The sequence below is a fragment of the Artemia franciscana genome, chromosome 7, assembly GCF_032884065.1.
Source record: "Artemia franciscana chromosome 7, ASM3288406v1, whole genome shotgun sequence".
NCBI classification, from domain to species: Eukaryota; Metazoa; Arthropoda; class Branchiopoda; order Anostraca; family Artemiidae; genus Artemia; species Artemia franciscana.
In genome coordinates, this window is record NC_088869.1 from 59166084 (window position 1) to 59189846 (window position 23763).

General features: G+C 31.9%; 1 protein-coding gene across 1 annotated transcript; it reads left to right on the plus strand.

Moving 5' to 3' along the window:
• The first annotated feature begins 254 nt into the window (after positions 1–254).
• Positions 255–23479, plus strand: LOC136029740 (galactosylceramide sulfotransferase-like). The gene is made up of 3 exons (XM_065708246.1): positions 255–292; positions 577–1440; positions 23301–23479. The coding sequence occupies exons 1-3, from the start codon at positions 255–257 to the stop codon at positions 23428–23430; spliced, it is 1032 nt and encodes a 343-aa protein (XP_065564318.1). The 3' UTR covers positions 23431–23479.
• The last annotated feature ends 284 nt before the right edge of the window (positions 23480–23763 follow it).

A 23763-nucleotide genomic window follows, 5' to 3' on the forward strand; every position in this document is an offset into this window, starting at 1 on the left:
TAAATTCCCTTATTCTGGTTTGAGCGTAAAAACTAGAAAAAATGTTTGAACTTCCTTGAATATCTCTCTATTCATAAGGCACAGAAAATTTCATCTCAAAACTTCCATCTATTTTAATCATATGGAAACAGCCGGCAGGATTCGTCACATGTGTAAGTTTAAGCATGGCAATACTAATAGGATTCTTAAAGTGAGTTCAATAGAATTCGTACAAGTGATGCTATGGTCAATGGGTAATCAAATGTCATTCAATAATGGCGGCACTCACTATATTTCTTTTCTGGGGAAAGCGGTAAATATTATTTTCAAAACGAATTGCACTGCTAATATACTTTGATGTTCTTTTTTGTCTTCAAATAAATGAGCTATGAACCATGAATTTCCAAAGAAATTGTCCAATTTTCTACAGTAACTGTATGATTCAATCCATATTTGTTAAAAATTGTTCTCAGCTTTCTCAGAATATCAAAATACAGGTTCTGCTATTTTAGTCATTCCTATAATATTTTAATACCATATCTTCCAGAGACTGTAAATTTTTACCACCAATATTTTTCAATCACTATTTTGTTTCAGGTATGCATATAAATTTGATTTGAATGTCGTTCTACCACTGGAGAGGAAAAATTCTATCGGCATCCCAGAATTATTCTCTACAGATTTGATCAAAGATACACTGTGGCACCACCTGGGTTATGATATGCATGTTATACACAGCAGATGGAACCATAGTGAAGTGAAATATGTTCTAGGAAAAGGCTCAGTGTTTATTACCATAATTCGAGAGCCCACTCAGCAATTTGAATCAATGTTTAGCTATTTTAAATTTTACGAATATCTTGGAAATGTTACTTTGCCAAATTTTCTAGATAAACTGGAGGACAATGAATTTGAGTTTAAGTGGAAATTAGAGTATTACAGGAAAAGTGGAATATGGGGAAAAAACCAAATGCTTTTTGATCTTGGATTTCCTGTTACAGATTTTGATAACGAACATAAAGTCAAACAGTTTGTGGAAGAAGTTAATAAAAACTTTCATTTAGTTATGATAGCTGAAAGATTTGAAGAGTCAGTGGTTCTATTAAAAGAACTTTTATGCTGGGATTACAATGATTTAGTGTTCCTACAACTGAATACTCGACATGAAGCACTAAAAGTAAATTTGTCCGTTGGTCACACAGTAAAATTGAAAAAGTGGCTAAAAGCAGATTACTACCTTTACAAAAAGTTAAAAGATGTTTTTGATGAAAAAGTTGAGAAATTTGGACGAAAAAAAATGGAGGAAGAAAAAAAGAAACTTACTTTGGCAAGGATTAAAATATTAAAAAAATGTTTTCCTGGAAAAGATATACCAGAAAATGCTGTTTATCATAAAATGTTCAGTCACACTTCTCGTGGATTAATAAGCAAAAGCAGGAGCCTTCTTCCTGAGGAAATGTGGTGAGTCCCTTTCAAAAAATTAATTATTAAACTCTGTAAGTAAAATATTGGTAATTAGTTCTGTAAGTTTTTTTGTTTCCCGTACTACTTGTTAAGAAAAGTATATTTTTAGGCCTGGAAACCAAAAAATGCATTCGACTATGGGTAGGTATGAAATAAAAAGCACTACACTTGAAAAATTAGGAATAGTATAAAGGAATTATCAGTGATAAATACGGTAATAGCCACTAGACAGAATCTATATTAAAGAAATTGATGTGGACAAGAATAAAAAGCTTATAGCATCTTTGAAGTGAAAAAAATGAAAAATTTATTGAAGACAGTAAATAATTGACAATTACAAATATATATAAAAAACAGCTGCAGGTGTTTACAATGTAGTAAATGAACATAGTTTGCTATGGTAGTTTTGCCACTGGAAATAAATTAGTGAATATTATGAATACACTTCTTGAAAAAAGGAGGTACATAGCAATTCTATAAGAGCTTTAATTGATTAGATTTAATAAGAACTTTAAGGTGAAAGGAGGGAATGTAGTATTAATAGAGACAATAGCCTGTTGTAGAGAGGAAGTAACTCAGTCTTCTTCATAAGTAAAGTAGAAGAGGCTTGGAAATAAATACCACCGTATTTCTCACTTAGACCTATATTAAGTTGAAGATTTGAATTTTCTTGATTAAATTTGAGTAGAAAAATTGTTAATAGATTTAAGAGCTGAGGGTACAAAATTATGCTTTAAAACTAAGGTTTAATAGTTAATCCTTAGAAACTAGACGGTCAATACAGTTGATAGTTTTACTAACATAAATATCATTATTATTAAAGATAGTTAGTGTAGTAATCAAGTCAAGATCAACGTTGAGATTAAATGGAAAGCATCATTTCGCAAGGTATTATTATTAAAAGACTTGGTTGATAAGCCTAAGATATTAAAACCAAAAGGCAAAAGTCCTGGATATTTTTCCTGGCTGATAATATTTGAAAGAAATGAATTCCTGGAAAATATATTATAATGCTAGAATCTACAATGCTTTTTCGTGGTCTGATAAGAGTAGTAAGGTGTATAGTATTTCAAACCATATTTATTGCAAGGCCTATTCTCTGATGAACTTATATAGAAATTCACAAAAGTGAACGGCTAAGAAAATGGAGTGAAAACATTATCTCTCCAAAGACTCCTACATCATTTCATAACAAACTATGTAAGTGTGCGAATTTTTACGAAGTTATATCGTCAGAGAAGTTTCTTCTTTTTTGTATATCTAAGACTTCAACAGCCATTCACAAGGGCTACAAATCACAATCCTGCACAGAGGAATTTATTCCCAAGCTTTGAAGAAACCTTATTAGATTGCTCATTCCCTTCAAGCTTTAGGTTCACGCTTCTAAAGGTTTAATAAATGAAAGTAATTTTATTCTTTTATTGAAAAATTGAACTTTTCTCTGAGATGCCTTTTAAACCATTTATGCTTTTGTATTATTATAACTAATTAATTGCGCTCCTCAAGCATAAGTAAGCCCAATGACAAAATATATAGTAAGAAAAACCACTTTATTATCCTTCCTTGATGGCAATTTATTTTTTCATAATTGTAACAGATAAAATGGCTTCCTTGAGCCTCAGAAGCCCCTAATACAATTAATATACAAATTATGTACATCCTATTGTTTTTCGCAAAAACACTAAGACAAGCAATATAATAGAACAAAATAATTCACTATTTTTAATATTTTATAACTCTAAGAAAAGAAATCAAAACCTTATTTTTAATGATAACTAGAGGAAGAAAATTTATGCCAAGTAAAAAGGGATCTACCCATGAAAATAGCATTTGACGGGATGGAATATTTTTCTAAACATTTTACAGCCTACAAATCTAGAGGTGGGGTAACAGAGGATGAAATTTTTCCCTCCATTTAAAAAAGAAGCAATTATTCATTTAAGATTTGACCATAGAACTCATACCTCACTCTAAAGAATATGGCAAAATCACACGCCTTATTGCCCCCAAGTTGTCTAAGCACTTCCAAAAATACTAAATGAATTTCAAATATATATATTAAGCCTTGATAAATTAACAGGCTCATTTAGAGAAATGGAAAGCAGACATACTTAGAGTTCGTGTTAAAGTAACCTAAGCAAAAGCATGTCCGATACTTGGCATTAAAATTTTTGAAAAACATCATACTTGAACTTTCTTTTTGAATCCACCTCTTTACGCACGCGCAATGACGAATGACTTAGGAATTATGAAAGGAATGATCTTATTTACACTCCTCCGAAATTGATTTACTCCCCTCCAGAATATAGACAAGCACCACTTCTAGATAAACAGACAAAGAGTAAAAATTATTAATGAACAAATGATAAGGTATGGAAGCCTATTTCCTATACTATAGGCAACGCCAAAGCTTTTGTTCTATGTCCCGTCTACTGGCTTGATTTTTCACATTTCTTTGGATAATTGAACAAAGGGGAAAAAATATTAGTATTTAACGGTCATAATTTAATGAACTTAAGAATACTTGCCAGCAAAACTATTGTGGAGGGCTAAGTGTTACTCCGTAATTACTAGAAGTCACGTTTTTATAAAAGAAGCCCTTCTGCTTAATATTTTTTCTACTTAATATTTAATTAATATTCAATTAATATCATTTTTTAAGTTTTAATTGGAAAACCATTTTTCTGTTCTTTAAAAATTATTTTAATATTAAGTTCTTCTCCATTTTCATTTTCATTTTTCAAAATTAGCTATTTTTGGTTTTTGATTCTTAATAGAAAAACTAATACGTTGAAAAAAGGTTTCACAAAATAAATCAAGATTTAGATTTCTTATTCTTTCAATTAAAACATATGACCTTTTTTCATTCATTTTTGACAATTTTCAATTCTTTTTTTTCAAATTATAAATTTTTGGCAAAATCTCTTTCAGTTTTTTTATTCTACTGTTCTTTAATTTGAATGGTTTAAATATCACAGTGAAAATGTGAGTTTTCTTTATCATTGAATTGTTTTCTCTATTAAAAAGTTATTAGTTACCCAGAACTTGAATAGAAAAAAAAAGTAATTTTAATATAGAGCTTAAGCTATCCGTTTTATATTTTCTTATAAGAAATACAAGATGATTTGTATTGAAAACTTCATCTTTTCAACGTCTCATCTTTAAAAAAAGGTCTATTTAATTGCTTGTTGTCTATTTAGCTACTGCATCTGCATGAATATGATTCAAACTAAAAGTCGTTTGTTACAAAAATAAAGTGATATTTTGTTTCTTGGGTTGAGCTAATTCTAAATGACTGAAAATAAATTCATCTAGTTCATTTTGAAGATTCTCAGGTAAGGAATCTTAATTTTCTTTAGTCTTTTTTGAGCAATCGAGAGAAATGATCTGTTATTGAACAAAATTAACCATTAGACCACAAATTGGTTTGATCCAAGGGAAAATATCAATACTTTCTTTGAATTTATCTTACGGAATGGAGCAAAGAGCGAAAAAAGATTATTTTGCATCAGAATAAATTGAATATTCCAGTCCCAGGGTGTTTTTTTACATTTACAAAAGCATAGGAACATAAGGTAGCAGGATGAAAATATTGGATGTCGCAGTTATTGCAGCAGTTAAGCATGGTTCTGAAGCCAATATATCCCAAAGTATGGAGGAAAATTTGCTACTTTTTTTTCAGAGAAAATTCCTTAAAAATATTTTTTTTTGACTGACTGAAAGTATATGAAATATAAGGCTATAAAAAAATGTGGCTCAAGCTAAATTTCTAATGCCATAATGAGAAAAAAATTGAGATGTTTAGGCCGTATTCTTTGGAAGTGGTATAAATTGTTGCAAAAGATTTTCTTTTTATGCCATTGTCTATAAATAAAGAATAAAGATCCTCTTGAGCCATTGGTGGCACATAGGCCGTCGAGTTGACTTTTCAGTTGCTGAGTGTTTTCTTACAGGGACAAGTAGCAAGCTTGTCGCCCAACCTTCCTGTAGCGGGGATCGAACTCAGGTGCTCCGCATTACCAAGCACAGCATCAATCCACTCTGCTACAACAGGTCATGCCGTTGTCTAGGGCTAAATTAATATAGGTGGTCCCTGCTTCGAGTGGAATAATGTCGTAAGAAAATAATTGACAAAAAAAGAAAATTTGTGAAAGGGTGTAATAGATTAAATAAATTAGAACGAAGTTGAATTGTGTCTATTTGTGTTAGCTCCAGAAACTTTATTATACTAGAGAGTTGTTAGCAGTAGTTATAATTGCAAAGGAGGTGGGATGTCATGCAGATATTAATGAAAGATATTTAATAAAAATTATAAGTACTAATGAAGGTGCTTAAATGAAAATCAGATATAAAAAAAGGTAAAAAAATTTCTAATAATTGAAATAAAGAAATTTTTCTTGAATGGGCAATTTCATAAATAGGAATTAGGAAAGAAGTTTTTCTAGAACATAAGAAAATTAAACTTTTAAAACTAAAAAGTTGAAATCTTGTTCCGTTATTCAACAAGCATTTAATGTGCATGAAAACTTTTCCTTCGTAAACTTTGTAACGTGGTAAATATGGTGAACTTTTCTCACAGCTATTACTGAAGCAAACACTAAGGGGTTATGCTCTTTAGAGATTATAGAAGCTATAGAAAAGATACAAACAATAAATCTTTTCTGGACAGTACTATGGCGTATGAACCTCACCCTCAGATCACTCCTCCATGACATGTTGTAGAAGCACTTAAAAATCCGTATAGCTTTTTATTCAATTTTGTGTGAACCCATAATCACATAAGGCTTTCGGTGGAATTTCGTCGGAGTTCAGATCTTACAATTGCTCTGGTAAGAAATCCCTTGAGTGAAATCATCTTAATGATTACATTTCAATAGCCTGGAAGTATCAAATTTGTCTCAATAGTAGCTGTATTGTTTTTAGTGTCGATGATGTAGGAAAACTTGCACAAGATATATAGATAAGTAAAATGACCAAGCGCAAAGAGTTGCTTTTCAAAAGGCGTACATTTATATTATTTGGGAAAATGAAAGGTAATACAAGCGAAAATCGGAAGTGAAGAACAAACAAATATCCGGCAAGGAGAATAAATGTGTTTAGAAGGTAAATGGCAGTGATATGCAATTGTAAAACTTTTGTCACCGATGACTGCACGACTCGAAACAAAAAAATTCCTTAGAAGGTATGTAGCGCAAAGAACTAAAACGAGTCAAATGAAAGTGAAAAGCAAGAAAATATGCGGATACAAGACACACGAAGAGAGTGTTGTTCACAATGAAAATCAATATAAACTAACCTGCCACTTGCTGAGTCTCGGGGCTTAATTTCGAAATTCACTGATTTTCTTTCTTGAGATAGCCTATTAAAATATTGGCCATAAAACGTACAAAAATAATACAGATTTGAGGAATTATTATTATTCTTAGGGTATTTCCATCGAGCCTAAAGCGACACCATCACATCACAAGGAGATATAGAAGATGAATGAAACAGTGCAAATATCCTGGATTCTGGCAAGACAGGTGGCAAAAAGGTAAAAATATCATTGTTACTGATGTGGTGCTTTACCACGATATCAAGGATGAAAATTATGACGAGCAGATGTAGCAACTATTGGTTCGTTCAACCTTTAGACCAGACATTAAAAAAATGACTCGAATAACTGCCTGAAAACGCTAGACAGAAAAAGCACTGTTTCAGTAACTCCTGACCATTTAAACTTTTTTTGTCGAAATAGGAAAGGAGATGGTGGGACGTCTAGAGCATAGTAAAACTGGTTTTAAATGGATACTCGTGATAAGCAGCTATGCAATCAGATATCCAGAGGAAAATAACTTTTTATTGACACGTTCAAAGAAAAAACTCACCAATTAATCAAGTATTACTCCCGTGTGGGATATTTTCAGAGATTCAGACCTAAAATGGAAGTAATGTCATCCCCAAGCACTGAAAAACTGTATGTGGCCCTTAGAATAAAGCTCAATCGTACCTACCAAGGTTTACCACACCGAGACCGATATATTGGTTGAGAAGTTACAAGAGACTATTGTTCAAATGTTACAAAAATTTACCATAAACGAGCCAAAGAAGTGGGACTAGTATCTTCCATATCTTTTGTTTGCCTACAGGGAGAGTAAAACGGTTTTACCAATTTTCTCAATGTTCAAGCTGTTCTACGGGCACCACTTTCGAAGACCACTAGATATGTTGTAACAGGGGTGCTGATACTTACTCCTGAAAGTATTTGTTATTTTTTATTTATTAAACTGAAGAAAGTTAAAATGCATTTTATATATTTTTTCAGTAGTTTCTTCAGCAATACATCTAACCAAACTTGCACTTTACTAAGAAAAAAAAAATAAAATTCTGGTGAAATATCAGTTTACTGTATATAAACTGTTTTCTGTTCCTGATAGTCTGAATAATCCTTTATTTATTAAACTCAAAAAGTGAAAATGTTTTTTTTTTGTATTTGTTTGCAGTAAATTCAAATTAAGCTATAATCTCTTGTTCCAATATAACACATTTTAAATGTTTCCCCTTTTAATCTTCAAAACCTCAAACATTACTAAGACTCTAAGAAACAAATGCTGTCTCTTTAAATGAGTAATATTTATCTATTTAAGTGTTTTATCGAAAATGGCTCCACATTTTTTCGTGAAAACTGACAACGTGAAATTTTCTTGCCTAAAACAACGGTTTATTTAAGTCAGAAATTAAAAGATTCATTAAGAGGATATATTTTGAAAAAAAAACTTTATGGGCGACTTCATATTATTAAATACAATTGAAGAACATACATTCGTCAAATTTCCACAGTAGGGGTTGTATCGTTTTCAGTGTATATTATGCAGACAAATTTACACAAGAAATATGATAGACAAGAAAAACCAAATGATTGACAATATTACCTCAAAAAAATAATCAGATCATTTTTGCCGAGGAGCGATAGCATCGTTTTTACACCTACGACTAATACAATATTTCAAAAAGAACATAGCTAAACATAATATGTCAAATGTAATTTGTCTATTTTAAAAAAAAAGCTGTATTAAGCCGTTTCATCGTTCTTAAGGGACAATTCAACAACATAGAGAATCAAACTTGACAAGAAAAATCTGAGTAGCTAAGGTAAAGAGTATTAGCAAATGTTTATAGTTATGATAAACTAAAAATGAACAACAAACACATAAGGACAGAGCACTGCCCTTAGAAACAATTACAAGGAGCAAAAACAATGAAGAATAAAGAGACGAAAATTTGAGCAAAAACTAAAATATAAAATATGGCTTCAAAAATAACCAGCAGCAAACAATAAAACAACTCAAGAACAAAAGCGAGGAACAAAGAAACTGTTTCTTTTTGTTTCTTTGTATGCTGCAAATTATGCTAGAAGTATTTATGAAAAAAACTACTGAAAAATATATGGAAGGTATTTTTACTTTTTTCAGTTTAATTAATATGAGTTTACGAAGACGTTCAGGAGTAAGTATCAGCACTCTTGTCACAAAACATTTGGTGTTCTTGAAACATGATGCCCATAGATCAGCTTGGATGGTGATAAAATTGATAAGACCTCTATATATTGGTGTGACGTGAGCGGAATGTTATTAAATAAATGTCCCTCGAACAGGATAAATTTCTTTGATATTTATTAAACTCCTGAACATTTTACCAGATTTCACCTTTTTTTTAAAAAATTCATTCTGAAAAATATGACGAAAAACCTTATAAAGAAGCCGAATCCCTTGCAATATTAATTAAAAGAAAAAAATTCCTAAAATATGTTTTCAAAGAACAGAAATGACCATATTAAACTTAAGATCATAAGAAATATATCTTAAAATAAATCAAATTAAACATAAAAAATGTTTATTAAAGAATAAATTAAACCGTAAAAGAACAGAAATTAAACAAACATTCATAACAAAAATAAACACCCCAGAGATACTAATATAAATGAATAATTAATTAGTAAACGATTAAAACTTATTTGAATAAGCAAATGAAACTTAAACTGAGTTTAATTAATATGAGTTTACGAGGACATTCAGGAGTAAGCATAAATGAAACCTAAAAGCAAGCCTAAATAACTTAAAAGTCATAGTAGACAAACTTATAATAGGAATTACTTTACGTGAATAAATACATTTTAAAACACGTAAAACATATGTATTACCTGCGCATAATGCTCAACGTGAACAAAAAGCACTACAAACAAGAGTTTGAGCTCTTCTTCCTTTTCTATCTGTAAAAGTCTATAAGTCTACTCAATATGGGTGCTTTACTGAAAACAAAATTTATTACAAATGTTTTCTGTTGTACATATTATTGCATTCAAAATAAACATAAGAATTTAAATAAAATTTAATTGTTAACTGATGATCTTTCAGCAATTAGTATTATTATAAACTAAAGGATTGGTTTATTTTTATAAGTTCTTTCCAAGATTGTTTAAAGCAAATTTATATTTGCTAAGAACAAGGTTTGAAATACTGCCCCCTTCCCTAAGCGTCAAAGTCAAAAAACTATGACGTCATTTGCTCTTCACTGAAAACAAATTTCACTATAAATATTTTCTTCTCTGGTTATTACACGATTGAAAAAAAAAATATATACTGAAACAAAATACTGAACTCCTGAACTTTCAACAATAAACATCACTATATATATCAAATATTCATGTTGATTTTATTAGTTTCTTCTTATGCAATTCAAGACACAAATTGTTGTCGGTGAAGGGCCAGTGCCACAGTAGGCTTAAAGTTGATACAGTTGGAGGAGGTGGCAGTAACCAAATTCCTGTTTGTAGTAATTGTTGCTCATTTTACGCTTAATTTGCATATTCAAGTTAAATTTTACCCATGTTAAGATTTATACATTCATTTATGGAAACAACTTTTGTATGTTTGTTTGTTTGAATGTTCATCTAATTTTGTTAGTTTTGGGCTAATTTAAGAATTTTAGATAAAATATATATTTGGTCATTTTTAAGCGTGATTTGAAAATTCAATCTAAGCTTCATTCACTGTAAGATTTATTTATTCATTTATATTTGTACCTATGATAGTGGACTGGTGTACTGTCGTGCAGAAACTTAAGAGATATATTTAATGAAAAATATTATGTTCTAGGGTAGGTGCTTCAATGAAAATCAGATATAAAAAGGATAGAGGTAAAAATTATATATGTAAATTGAAGCAAAAAAATTGTTATGGATGTGCCATTTCATAAGTACTAATTAAGAAGAAACTTTTTCAAAAATTTAAGTTACATTTAAAACTAAATAGGCAAAATCTTAGTCCATTATTCAACAAGTATTTAATATGCATGAAGCACATATGATGTAGCACATATAAGGCAAATACGATATATCTAGAGCATTTATGACAAAAAAGCTAAAACAAGGGAAAATTTATTTTGATAGAGCTCTTAACTCTTCTTTGAAAAAACTAATTTTCCTGAAAAAGCATTTTAAATTAATTTATGCTCGTCTTTTATTGTCATGGTCTATTTCATGGATTTTCTAGATATATCTTTTTTTAAGATTTCGAAGTTTGCTATTTTTATGTTAGGACAGATAGTATTAACACAAATAGTGTTGTTTAATTTAGTTGTTTATCTCTTCAAGTTGACCTGAAAATAAAACTTAACACAATTCCCAGAAAAACTTATTCATACTCTTTTACACCTTCTATACATTTAAACTCATTTGATTTATTCAAATTATAAGAGCAAATATAATTACAGAAGTAGCATAAGCAAATTCAATTTAAAGCTGGTCGTTATTGATATATTTCTATGGTGTTTAATTGTAAGCATACAGCAGTACCTTTTGATTTGGTTTTAAGGCATATTGGTCAGACTGCATGTGTTTAGAGAGGTGATATACCCAATATACTTAGAAACAGAGTGACTAGATCTGCAAAAATAGGGCTTCTGCCTTCCGATCACTTTTAACTCTTAATAAGGGCACTAAAGCTTTAATTTTCAGTAGAACTAGGTCGTTTAAAAGTTTTCATTCTATTCCAAGCTTTTAACGAGTGGTGCTTAATTGAATTTTTGTTTAATTGAAACTCCCTTAATCATTTTCTAAGCGCTTTTTAATACCGTCGCGTTATTAGTTAAAGAAACTTTACTAGTAGTGTTATAAGTATACTCACAGTGCTTTCTGGTTTATCTTCAAAGATCTAATTTAAATCTTAACCCGTTCTTGAGATATTGCTTTGCCATCTGTTTGAAAATTTCAATGCTCATAGTTCGTTTTTACCATATTATTCAATACAGTTACAAAATTGTTCAAATACACTTAGCTTTAATATACTTAATACGCTTAGCCTTAGTAGCAGTAATAGTAGTAAGATAGATAAGATATTAATTTCAAAAAAGTCTCTATCACAAGCCCTTAAAGGGCCGAATTTGGACTTCGGAGTCGTCTAACAAAGCAAACAAAAAAAAACCGGTCAAACTAAACTTGAAAAAAACAAGTTAGAAAAAAAAGGAAGGGGACAAAATAATAAAATAATACAGAAAAGAACAAAAATAAATACGTATATCTACAAATTGAAAGGGACACTAAAAAAAGTCCACAAACTCACAAAAAAACGAAGCATTAGGCACATGAAAAACACATATTAATTAAAAGGGAAACTAAACCAAAAACAGGGGATGGGGCAAGCAAATAAGCGCAACGACATAGGCAGCACCTCACAAAAAAGGGAGAAACTTTTTAGATATTTTATTCATTTTTTCTGTGATGAAGGGGACAAAGATTTTTTCATATCTGGAGGTAACACAGCGAATGGGGCACAAAACTGGGATGGGCTCAGAAACAGCTCGAGGCTGTCGTAATCTAAATGGTGACGTTTTGGGAAAATACTTGCCGTCCGAGGGTTCGTTATTGCATTTTTTGAAAAACGGAGGCACAACGACAATCTCTTTCGCTCAAGGGTTTCCCAACTAGCTTCTCTTAGGAGCAGAGAGTAAGCCACCTTGCCTTCTTTGAAAATTATTTGCAAGGCTCTGTTTTGGATAGACTCAATTTTGTCTGATTTTCCACAAGAGATAACAGGGTGCCAAACTGGACAAGCATATTCAAGATGCGGGCGGACGAAAGACGTGTACAAGAAGTCGTGTACACCTTAAGGAAGGCGATAGACGCATTAGTTTTATGGATGATGTCTTTAACGTGGATATTCAACTTTAAATTTGAAGAAATTGTGACTCCAAGTAATTTAACCGAGGACAGATAAATTTCAGCAGTGATAGGATTAAGATACAGGGTGAAAATTTGAGGAAACAAATCGGCATTATCATGGACTTAGAAGGGTTTACTGTCTTATTTAATTCCAAAGCCTCACTTCCAATTTCATTGAGGATATTCATAGGGTTGCTTATTAAATTTCTGAAGCAACTTTCAACAATCGTTAGGTCATCAACAAATTTCCAACGGTCAGGAACTTCCTTCGCGAGGCTGTTCATCATGACTAAAAAGAAGGGGGGATAGGAGAGTTCCTTGGGGTGTGCCATTGTAGGTAGGGAGAGGATTTGAGTAATGGTTCTGGTTTTTAACCACCTGCGATCTATTTATTAAGAAAGAGGCAACCAATTTTACCAGTAAGGGATGGATATTGAACTCGCTTACTAGTTTCTCAATTAAAATATTGTGGTTAACTAGGTGAAAGGCTATCTGAAGGTCAATGGAAATTGAGTTTAGCCAGGAATTAGGCTTTTCGAGGAGTTTCCAGATGTCGTCAATAAGAGAAATGAGTTAGTGAGAAGTAGAAGTTGATTTTAGGTTTCTGAATCGCTTCAGGTCAGTAAGAGGTGGGATTTTTTCCTTCAGAAAATCTGCAAGGAATCCTTCATACAATTTTGAAAAGATAGAAGTAAGAGTAATAGGTTGAACACCTTCAAAGCCAGGCTTTCCGTGTTTCTTTTTCAAAGAGTTGATGACACTCTGTTTCCAAATTGTTGGAATTTGGCCAGACTTAGTAACTTCGTTAAACAGGAAGGAAGTCACCGAAGACTCTAATAAGAAAAAACGGGATATCCAAAGGAAAAATATTTGTCTGCCTTAGTTTGTCGATTCTTTTTTCTATCTCAGACGGGGAAACAGTCGGGAAAAGGGGGGATGGGGCTCCTATTAATAATTGGATTGGCAATGCTGGAACGCTCTTGACAATGGAAGCGAGGAATTCATTTAGATTATTTGCAGTAATATCAAGTATCTCTGGTAAATTGAAATTAAGCTGGTCAAGACTCCTGTCGCATAGACTTTTAAACTCAAAATACCAGTCTCTGGTAAATTGAAATTAAGCTGGTCAAGAGTCCTGCCGCATAGAATTTTAAACTGAAAATACCAGTTTTTGGCTTGTTTGTGAACTATTCTTCGATCATTTTTTTTTGTGGTATGATTGTGCCAATTTACGAATTTCTCTTTTAATTGATTTTCTTAGTATATTGGCTTTATTGAATTTACCATTTCTTAAAAGCTTCAAATTGGTTCTAATTAATATTTTTATTGTTTGGTTAATAAAGGGTCTACCACTTGAGCACCTTTTTAACCTTTTTCCTGGGAAACAAATTTGATATTTATCAATTAGCTTTTTATGAAACATGCCTGTTTTTTCATCAAGGTTTTGTAAACTATAAATGTCCGACCAATCTTCAGTACTCAGCCACATACCAAAAGAAAGAAGACCAGAATTTTGAAGAGGGTGGTAAGTGCTACAAGCTATTGAGAGATTATGTTTAAGATTTGACGAGGGGGATAAAATAATGGAAAGATGATAAGTCCCGCCTAATGGGGGGTAAAGTTGAGGGAGGGCTGTAAAAATTGTAAATATTAGCTAAAATAACATCAAGAGAGGTATTTTAGTGGCAGCTAGTAGTAATAATAATAGTAGCAGTAGTAGAAGCATTAGTACTACTATGAGTAAAAGCAGTTTCAATAGGATGCAAATTTCATATTTTGGCTGGTTGATTATCCCGCTCTACCAACCCTGCAAACTTCAACTTCACACATCAAATGTTTCTTAAGATATTGATGATAAATCCTTTTGACAGCTTGCATACAGATATTGTGTTAGATTCAGTTGATATTTTTCCCCCACAATTTCATGAAAATCCCACATTTTGACCTTTAAGTAGTATTGTAATAGATTTCACTTTAGCAGTATTAACAGTAATAGTATTAGTTGTAATAGCACTGATACAAGTAGCAGCAGTAGAGTTAACTTGGCATTTTGATCATTTGAACGTCCTTATAATCTTGACCTTGAAATGTAGTAGAGTCAGTAAGGATTTGGAATTTAGGGAATTTAGTAGAATTAGCAATTATTATGACATTGCTGATATTCACTTTCAATACGCAGTATTTTTTATAATTTCTTTAAATTCTCTTTTTATTTCTCGTAGCCTTATAATTAGGTGTTATAGAAGTAGTAGCTTAAGTCGCAGTGGTAGTAATTTTAGAAGTGGTAGTGACAACAATATTAGTAGTAGCGTGCCTATATTATCTTTTGGTCAAATTATCTCCCCTTTTAACATTCCCTGAGAGCTCTAACTTGATACCATTATTCATTCTTTGCATACACTCTTTTCCCAATATGGTTTTTTGATTTAATTAAAATTTCTCTCAATACTTTAAATGTAGTAGTTTGGTGGTAGCAGTAGTAGTAGTAGTAGAACTGGCAGCTGTTATAGTACTATTAGCACGCAAATAATACCTTTTTGGTCAAGTGGTCACTTCTCTTATCATTACCTGAAAGTTGAGCTCTTTTAAAAACCCTTGTACATATAGGATGATTGGATTAAGCTCAACACTCCCTTCAACATCCTACAAAAGTATCACCTGAATGTATTTTGTCTTTTTGGAAAGTAATAGTAATCTGCATTGGAAGTGAATGATATTTGTTATATGTAAACTATGAACGAATCGCTTAACTTAGAGCTCATGCGTAGAGGTCTTTTGGGGTTGACATTCCCAAAAGCATGATTCCTGGACCTTTCAACAATGCTGGAGAACAAATATTTATGCAAAAATTTTTGAATGTTTGTTTTGGGAAATGATGGGCGTAGGGGGAGGTTTTTTGTCCAAAACAAACTTTTGACTCTTAAACTGGGTACTATGGCTTCTAATTTCCATTCCCTTTGGGTCCAATCAAATTCCCCATCTGCAGTTTATCTGACAGTCGATTTTATAAAAGCGTTACATGTCTCAATATCATAAATTTAAACTTTACCCTAGGGATCTGTTGAGTTTTGTCACCCCACAGTTGAAAAGTATCAATTGTCTTATATACCATTTGTCAATAATATACCCAAAAGACACGAAGGCAATATCTCAAGAAAATATTTAACAAATCTTAAGCTGTCTTTCAGAAGGCCCGTCCTTCAGATAAAAACATAATTTTTCTTATTATCAAGTAGGGTCCAGAGCTGCTTTGCTTGTTACCAGGCCATATACTTGGTCAGCTGGTGGGTTCAGTAAAATACAAAAATAGACAACTTCATTTTTGCTAAGTTGATATTTTGGACACTTTTGATACTGTCGTACATTTGCAAGCACTTCATTGCTTAGTTAACATTTCTATCGTAAATATTCTCCAATATTGGTACTTTAGTTAATTTTTTTCCGTTGAAATAGACTTCTGATATATATGATCTTATCACGATAAAAAACTCAGGCAAAGTGGCATCAGCAGCAATCGCTGCTGAATTTTGCAAATCTGCGTCCTCAATTTTTCGTGATTGTGAAGCAAGAATGGTGGAGAATTTTTTTTGTGTAATGAAAGGCGTTGCACAAGATCTTGATTTCGCACCTTTTAAAGCTTACAGGGGCATTCGAGAAGCTATGTGAATATGGAGCTCAAATTGTGTGAAAATTACGTCCGAAGACAAAATTTCTCTTTTATTGGCCCTTAAATCTGAACTGAATATAGACTATGAACTTTTCCGAGGGTATGAATATCGGTGACCTCCTAGGTGCTGAAGGAAATCTCAATCACCAGACCGCTTACTGCAAAATGTCCCGATCAAAACTACAAATGCTCATGGTGCTCTGGTCCCCATATCATCTCTAGTGACTCATTTTGCAGCAACACCCCCAATTGTGCAAACTGTAGTGGATATCATGTTCTTACAGTTTTCGTTTCTCCAAACTAAAGGCTCTTGCTAATTCCAAAGTTTCGCGACCTTCTTGCTTGCAATCTTGAATGAGTATAGGGTCTAAGTGCGCTTTTTCAACATCTATGGGGTGAAAGAAAAAAGTGTTAGGCCTTGATGAGATACTAGCTAATTATGATGTTGTTCTCTTACAAGAACACCTGTTCCCAAGTTGCAGTGTAGAATTTCTAAGGTGAAGTTCCCAACATACTGTGTTCACCACGAATGCCCGTCCTACCCAAGGCAGGCCCCTCAGCATTTAAGCATTTGCCCTCAGTATTTAAGGTCATAACGAAAGACCTCAGTTTCAAATGTATCCACTGTAGTGGTTGTTTTTCAAATTTGGACCACTGTATCTGTTATTATTCATAAGAAACTTCAGCAGTACATGTTGATGAAGATGAGAGAGATTATGATAATTTACCTCTGTATTTTGATATTAAGGTTTCTTCTGACGTATACTCGATCCAACCATTACTGTCGCATAAGTGGTTTGAAAAATGTGATTGGTGTAGTGCGAATATGCCTCTTTACCTTGCTCCACTTTGAGCTCTACTGTCCACCGTGCGTGTCCCTTTGCGTCTTCTTTGCACAAATGCGTACCCCCTTATTAAAAATACTCATGCTGATTTAAATCGCTATTTGCCGTCCAATACCTGAAGATATGGCCGTCCCGCTGATCTGTGTAAGGCGGAATAGTCAAAAATCAATCTGGAAGTGTGATCCTTTGCTGAAAAAAATCAAAAATAAGGCCAAGTTCTGACGAGGAATCTAGTCTGCCTGTGTTCGACCTTCACGAGGTACTGTGTTTGATCTAAGACAAAAGACGAAACCCGAATATTAGCGTCATCTTCGTGCCGTTTGTTACTCTGGGGAAATTTTTCTAAAAAGTAATTGTGAGTGGCAAAAAGTAATAAATTCTGCCAAGTATCTAGATATATGTTCTAGTGATATTATACCTCGTCCATCTTGTATCGAACATTATCAAAAATATTATTGAAAGTTAATTATGCAGCGAAAATGCGTTTCTCACGTTTGCTTGAAAGAAATTTTTCGTCACGTTTATGTCAGAGACATATGATTCTAGTTTCAAAGTGGGCTATTGTTAAAGGTATTAGGGGTTTAAAATCAAATTCTTTGGATATTGATAAAATTAGCGTTTGGAAAATTGTTCCTAATACTTTCGAACTGGTATCTCATCTCCAACTGGTTTTTAAAATGTGGTTTACTAGTTCGTGTGTGCCCAAATTGTTTTTATCCTGTAGCGTCATGTCCCTTCTAAAAAAAGGAAAAGACCCGGTTTCTTGTAGTTCTCTTAGGCCTACAACGGTAGCTTGTACTCTTAGCAAGCTTTTCGAACACCTCCTATTTCATTAGATCACTAAGCTTGCTCTAAATGCATTCTCACCATGCTTTGACTTCTTTATTAAAAGATGCCCTTCACAATCGTCACGTTCTTCATTTTGCAACCCTAGACTTGTGTAAGGCGTTTGACAGTGTTTGTCATACTCAAGAATGGACAAAATTATGCCAGAGAGGAGTACATTTGTTGGTTATTCACGTGCTCCGTTTTCAGTACTCCCATTCTTGCCTTCACCTCAAGTCATTAAATAATTCTTATAATGGTCATATCCCTGTTCATTGCAGTGTGAGACAAGGGGGAGTTCTTTCTCTGTATATTTTCAATACTTGTATTGAAAATGTATTTTCAAAAATGCTGACTACCTGCATACCAGGACTATCTGATATCTCATATCAGGCTTATGCGGATGACCTTTTTCTGATTAGTCAAACTGAGTCTGGTCTTGCCCGTTCAGTGACGTCAGTTACTTCTGCTTTCCGCGATATCAGCCTGTGCCTAAATATTAACAAGTGCGAGTTTCTTATTTTCAACGGTAATAATTTGTCAGAATCACTAGACTTGGTTGGTTTTAGTATTCCTCGAGTTAAATCGTTTTGTTTGCCTGGCATAACAGTTTGCGATTTTATGAGTGTTCTCGAGTCTCGTGCTATCCAAGTTATTAGTGATAAGCTGAGGCTTGGTTAATCTAAAATTGTAGTAAATCGTGGACAATATATGAAAAAACACTATTTTGGCTTTGATCAAGTTTTTGTGGTACAAATCTTCTGATATTAGGCCACTTCTGTTGACTGGTGATATAAAAAGTAGAAATGCATAAATTATTACCGGTACTTCAAATTTCTTTCATATCTACCTCGTTCCTACCGGAATACAAAACTGGTTAAAATGTATTGTGTGACATATATTACTGGTGTTGTCGAAAAATTATCTTTCAAGCTAGCTATTGAAGCGTTTTATAGGCTAGGATGTTTTTATCGCCTTTTCTGTCTAATTTCTGTAAGTGATTAAATTTGTTTCTTGTTTTACTTTTGCTGTTTTTCTTTTGTTTTTACTCCACTTATCCTCTGTTTTGTGAAGTGGGTGATAAATAAATTATTATTATTTTTATTAGTTTCTCCATATATTTTTACATTTTTTCTTGTAGACTGTTTGCGAATGTTTGTGTCCTACTCTGCTTATGAGGAATAATTGTGCTACATATTCATTATGCTGATGAAGTACCGCTAGTTTGTCATATCAAGTTTAACCTCGTTAAAAATAAACATTTCTTATGAATGCTTTAAGTGATAATGAATTTTTTGTAAATACTTCTAAATGTGGTTTTCTTCGTTTTACTTCGTCTCTGCTCCCCCTTTGGCGTGTGAATAAAACGATACTCTAATGCTTTTTAAATATGAAATGGCTTTGTATTCTTTTCTTGTTAAGCGTTCAGCCACGTACCAGTCTCTATTTACTAGTGGTATACACTGCATTTGTATCTCGCATGATAAAATATCACCAAATAGAGATATGCATAGTCGTCGATGTAAACATTACTATAGTTTTTTCTCTCCAGCATTTCTGTCTCTCTCTGGTTTTCAGTCTATAATGTGGAAAAAAAACTTCTCTAATCAAGGAGATGTTATTTTAAATATTGTAAATTCTTATTAATATTGTATTATTTACAGAGAAGGTATAAAACTACAGATTTGTTCACCTTTTTGACCTTTTATCTACTAGTACCATTTAGTCACTAAGGATTTTAGTGCTAATGCTGCAAAAAGACGCGCGCCAGCAATTCTCTCAGTTTTTCCTATTTTGCAATTCCGTGTACATTGCTATTGTATTTATGTTGTGCTTTTCTTTATTTTTCTTCTGGGTTGTATTATTCTATGTTGTTTGATCCGAAATTAATTTCGTAATATTGAGGGAAATAAATAAACATACATACTTACTTAGTGCTACACCGAATCAGTGTCATCAATATAGCCTTCTGTATTCTAATCTTGGTTTGCTTACTAGTCTTTTTATTTTAACAACGAAAAAAAACACCCTTCACCATTGTCATTAAAGTCTTAGCATCTTCATGAAACTAACTGTTTTTAAGATTAATACTAACTAAGCAGATGAAGGTATCTACTTGATGGATGTTCTTGCTTAACAATATTACCTTCGCTTGTTCCCAGTCTAAGAGACTTATATCTTTTATCATGAATTTCTAGAAATAGTCTTCCATCCTGGACTTCAAAAAAAACTTCCGAAAATTTGAATCTTTTAAACACCTAATTCAGCAGACTAAAATAATCAGCTTAATTTAATTCATGATGTGTCTTACTTTGAAGTTCTATTTCGTGATTTTTATTAGCTCTTATGTGATCCAAGGAGAAACTGTCGAATAATTATGTTTAAATTTCTTTTTAAATGCGTAAATTTAAATTGGTTTTTTTATTGTTTTAAAATATTTAAGTTTTTTTTTAATTTCATCATGAAACTAGTCCTGACTAATATAACAAAAAAGTACTAACTATTGTTAAATCTGTTCCAATATCTTTTCTTTACAAGCGTGTTTTTTTTCACATTTCCTTATTTAGTTATAAGAAGAGGGGGGAATTATCATTTACTGATCACTAATTAACAAAATCATTAATGCAAGAAAAGAAATTTTTTTCTGCAAAGCTCATTCGGGTGGTGAACTGTTACCCCTTATTTAGAATATATTACATTTGTTCAAATTCAGCCTTTCTTCTTAAGACTTCTTTGCATTTTTAAACACTTAGAATTCTTATTTTTTTCAACAGTGAGACTTTTTCATTGCAGATGGTCCAGTTTAATAAGAAATTGTACGTTTTATATATTTCATTTTTTAAAGTACAGTCTTTCTTCTAGTCAATTAACAGTTTTTTTTTTCTAATCTGGCAACAAAATAAATATTTTTACTTCATATGAAATTCAAGCTTTTTATAATTTTGAGATTTAAGTATCGTAATTCTTTTAATTAAGGCCTTAGAGCTGAATATTTTTTCATATTTAACAAAAACAGTTTATTTTTAAATTTTAAACGGGAAGCTGCTTTCTTGTGAATGGTATACTTTAATTAAATTTTAAGATCCAAATATCACACTTCTCCAAAAAAGACCGTTCTAATTTTTGCTTAAGCAATTACCTAAACTTTTGACTGCAACTTTAACTACTTATGACCGTGACTGAATCTGCTTTCAACCAAAACTCCTATGAAAAAAAAAACACCAGAAATTATCGTCTACGATTATGAATACTTACAGATGTAACAGTAACCACAATTAATGTTATCTAATTATGAATGGGAGTAGAATTGACTACAACTAAGACTCTTTTAATTCCATTACAACTGTTTACACATTTTACTATGAGCAATTGCAACTGTAATTTTTGATAGTGCTTAGTTTTCGTTTTGACTAAATCTACTATTATATCACTACAGATACTTTTCTTTTATAAATTTCACGCCTTCTCCTCCTACCACTACTCCTGAAATTACTAGTATTATGAATTTTGACTAAATCCAAAGAGTATAAGCATGCACAGGACGTCACCATTTCAAATACTAAATAGCTCTAAAAACATATTATGTTTTTAAACTGAAACCTCTAGAAAAATTATGAATTAAACATGAAATGAAATCAAAAGAAACTTTACATTTCAAGAATGTTACTAAGATATCTTTAGAAATTTGACAAGGGATGGATGTTGTCTAGGCCTTTCAGGGTATGTTAAATTAATCTACTAAATTTACTAAAATCTACAGGGTATCTACTAAATTAGTAGATACTTTCAGTGTCCAAGGATCTCAGAAGGTTGTAAATTGTCTTTCAGAAACAAATTTGGGAAGTGTGTTCAAACTAACAAAGATTGTTCACTAAAATGGTAAATTAATATTTGTGAATATTATAAATTAATAAATTAATATATATATCAGTTGTAAAGGTCAGAATCTAAGAATGAAATGGATAATTTAAACCTGAAATTTAAAGAAGATGTTTACATTCTGTGTTTCTATGGGCTTAAGAAATAATAATGAGATGATTTAAAAGGATTATTTTAATTGCAAACGCAGAGAAAAAAGGGATGGGGAAGAAATTTAAATTCCAATTATTTTAGATGAATAGGAGTTTAAAGAAGGGAATGTCTTAGACAGGAGTCTTGTGTGCCTTCAAGGTTATTTGCCATAGGTTTAGCAGAAGAAAAACGAGTAGATATAAGACTATTTACAATGGTTTTCAAATGAAAATTAATTTGCGTTAGCAGTAGCTAAACTCTCTGAAATAAATTTTTTTTAAAGTTCTCAAGCTGTAGGAAGAACTTTCAAACTACCCACCCAAAGTTACAACTCTTGGACAGTTTAGACAATTTTTAATAGGTTAACTATATAAAATATGCTACCTTAACCCTGAGTGGTCCTAATAAAAAGAAGAAATCAGATTATAAATATTTAAATAGCTCCACATTAAATTATGAAATCCCCAAATCATCAACATATTTTACTTTGGCTTAATCTTTAAGAAGAATGAAGAGGTATTTAGCAATTTCTTTGTTTTTTCTCTAGGGATACCATTTAATGTCATAAAACGATATTTTAATCGAATTCAAATACAAAAAGTCTTTCATCATTCATTCTTAGATCTCACAACAACTTAAAAATACGCATAAATTCTAAGTGATAATAGAATCTCAGCTAATAAAGCTATTTTTTTTCTTCATACGATATTGGAATTGCATGCCAAATTGATATAGACCTCATTTACGGTACATTGAAAATGAATACCAATAGAAACCACAAATACCCATATTTGAAAAATGGCAGGCCTGATCAAAATCCTTTTATCATCTGCAGGGCTTAGTTCAAGCTGACGAATAAATATTGGGTGACAAATGAATTTTGTTTTTACTTACAGAAGAAGCAGCAGTAAATTAATTTGTTTTTACTTATAGAGGCAGCAGCAGTAAAGAAGCAATACTATTAAAAACTTCTTCGAGATAATTTATGGCAATAAAATGGAAAAGTGTTTTAAGTTTTGAAGGCACACAAGGTTTTTTATTGTGTGTGTTTGAGTCATGTCGTCTAGGGGTGTCCTAAGACGTTTGGTGCAATTAGCCAGATTATAACTTAAAATCGAGTCAGTGTCTTTGGGCAGAAGAAAAAAAGGATAAATGTACCAAGGAAACTAAAAATATACATCATTAAAATCTCAAAAACCCATTGGGGAAATTGATCTAAAACGTTTGAAAAGTGTTTCAAATGGGTAAAGTTAATTCAATAGATATATATACAAACGCAACATAATATCTCAAAAAGCTTTTTTTCTTACAGGAGAATATCAGGTTGTCGACTTTATGGATTTGATGAATCTTTTCATGATCTTCATTTAATGGATCAATTGAAGTCGGCCCAATGGAAAAAGGCGGATATGAACACCTTACATTCACTTGAAAAAGAATAAAATCATAATTATTTAACTTTTTCAATAGTCAGAATAGTTTTAACATATAGGAGCTACAATAGAACAAATTATACTAATTTTTTCCTTTCAAGCATTATTGAAACTAACAACGTATTACCTTTTTTTCTTGATTTTGAGCGAAAACTCACCATTCTCTTCCTAAAAAAAATTGTCCAAAAGTAAATTTAAAAGGACTATTTCTTAACACTTGAAGCATCCTTATTTGTCTATCATTATTGTTTAAGATCAAGGTCAGGTTGACAATTTCAATTTGGATACTTGATGGGTTTTTACTACAAACAAAGGAAAATAGAAAGTGTAGAATGATTCCCA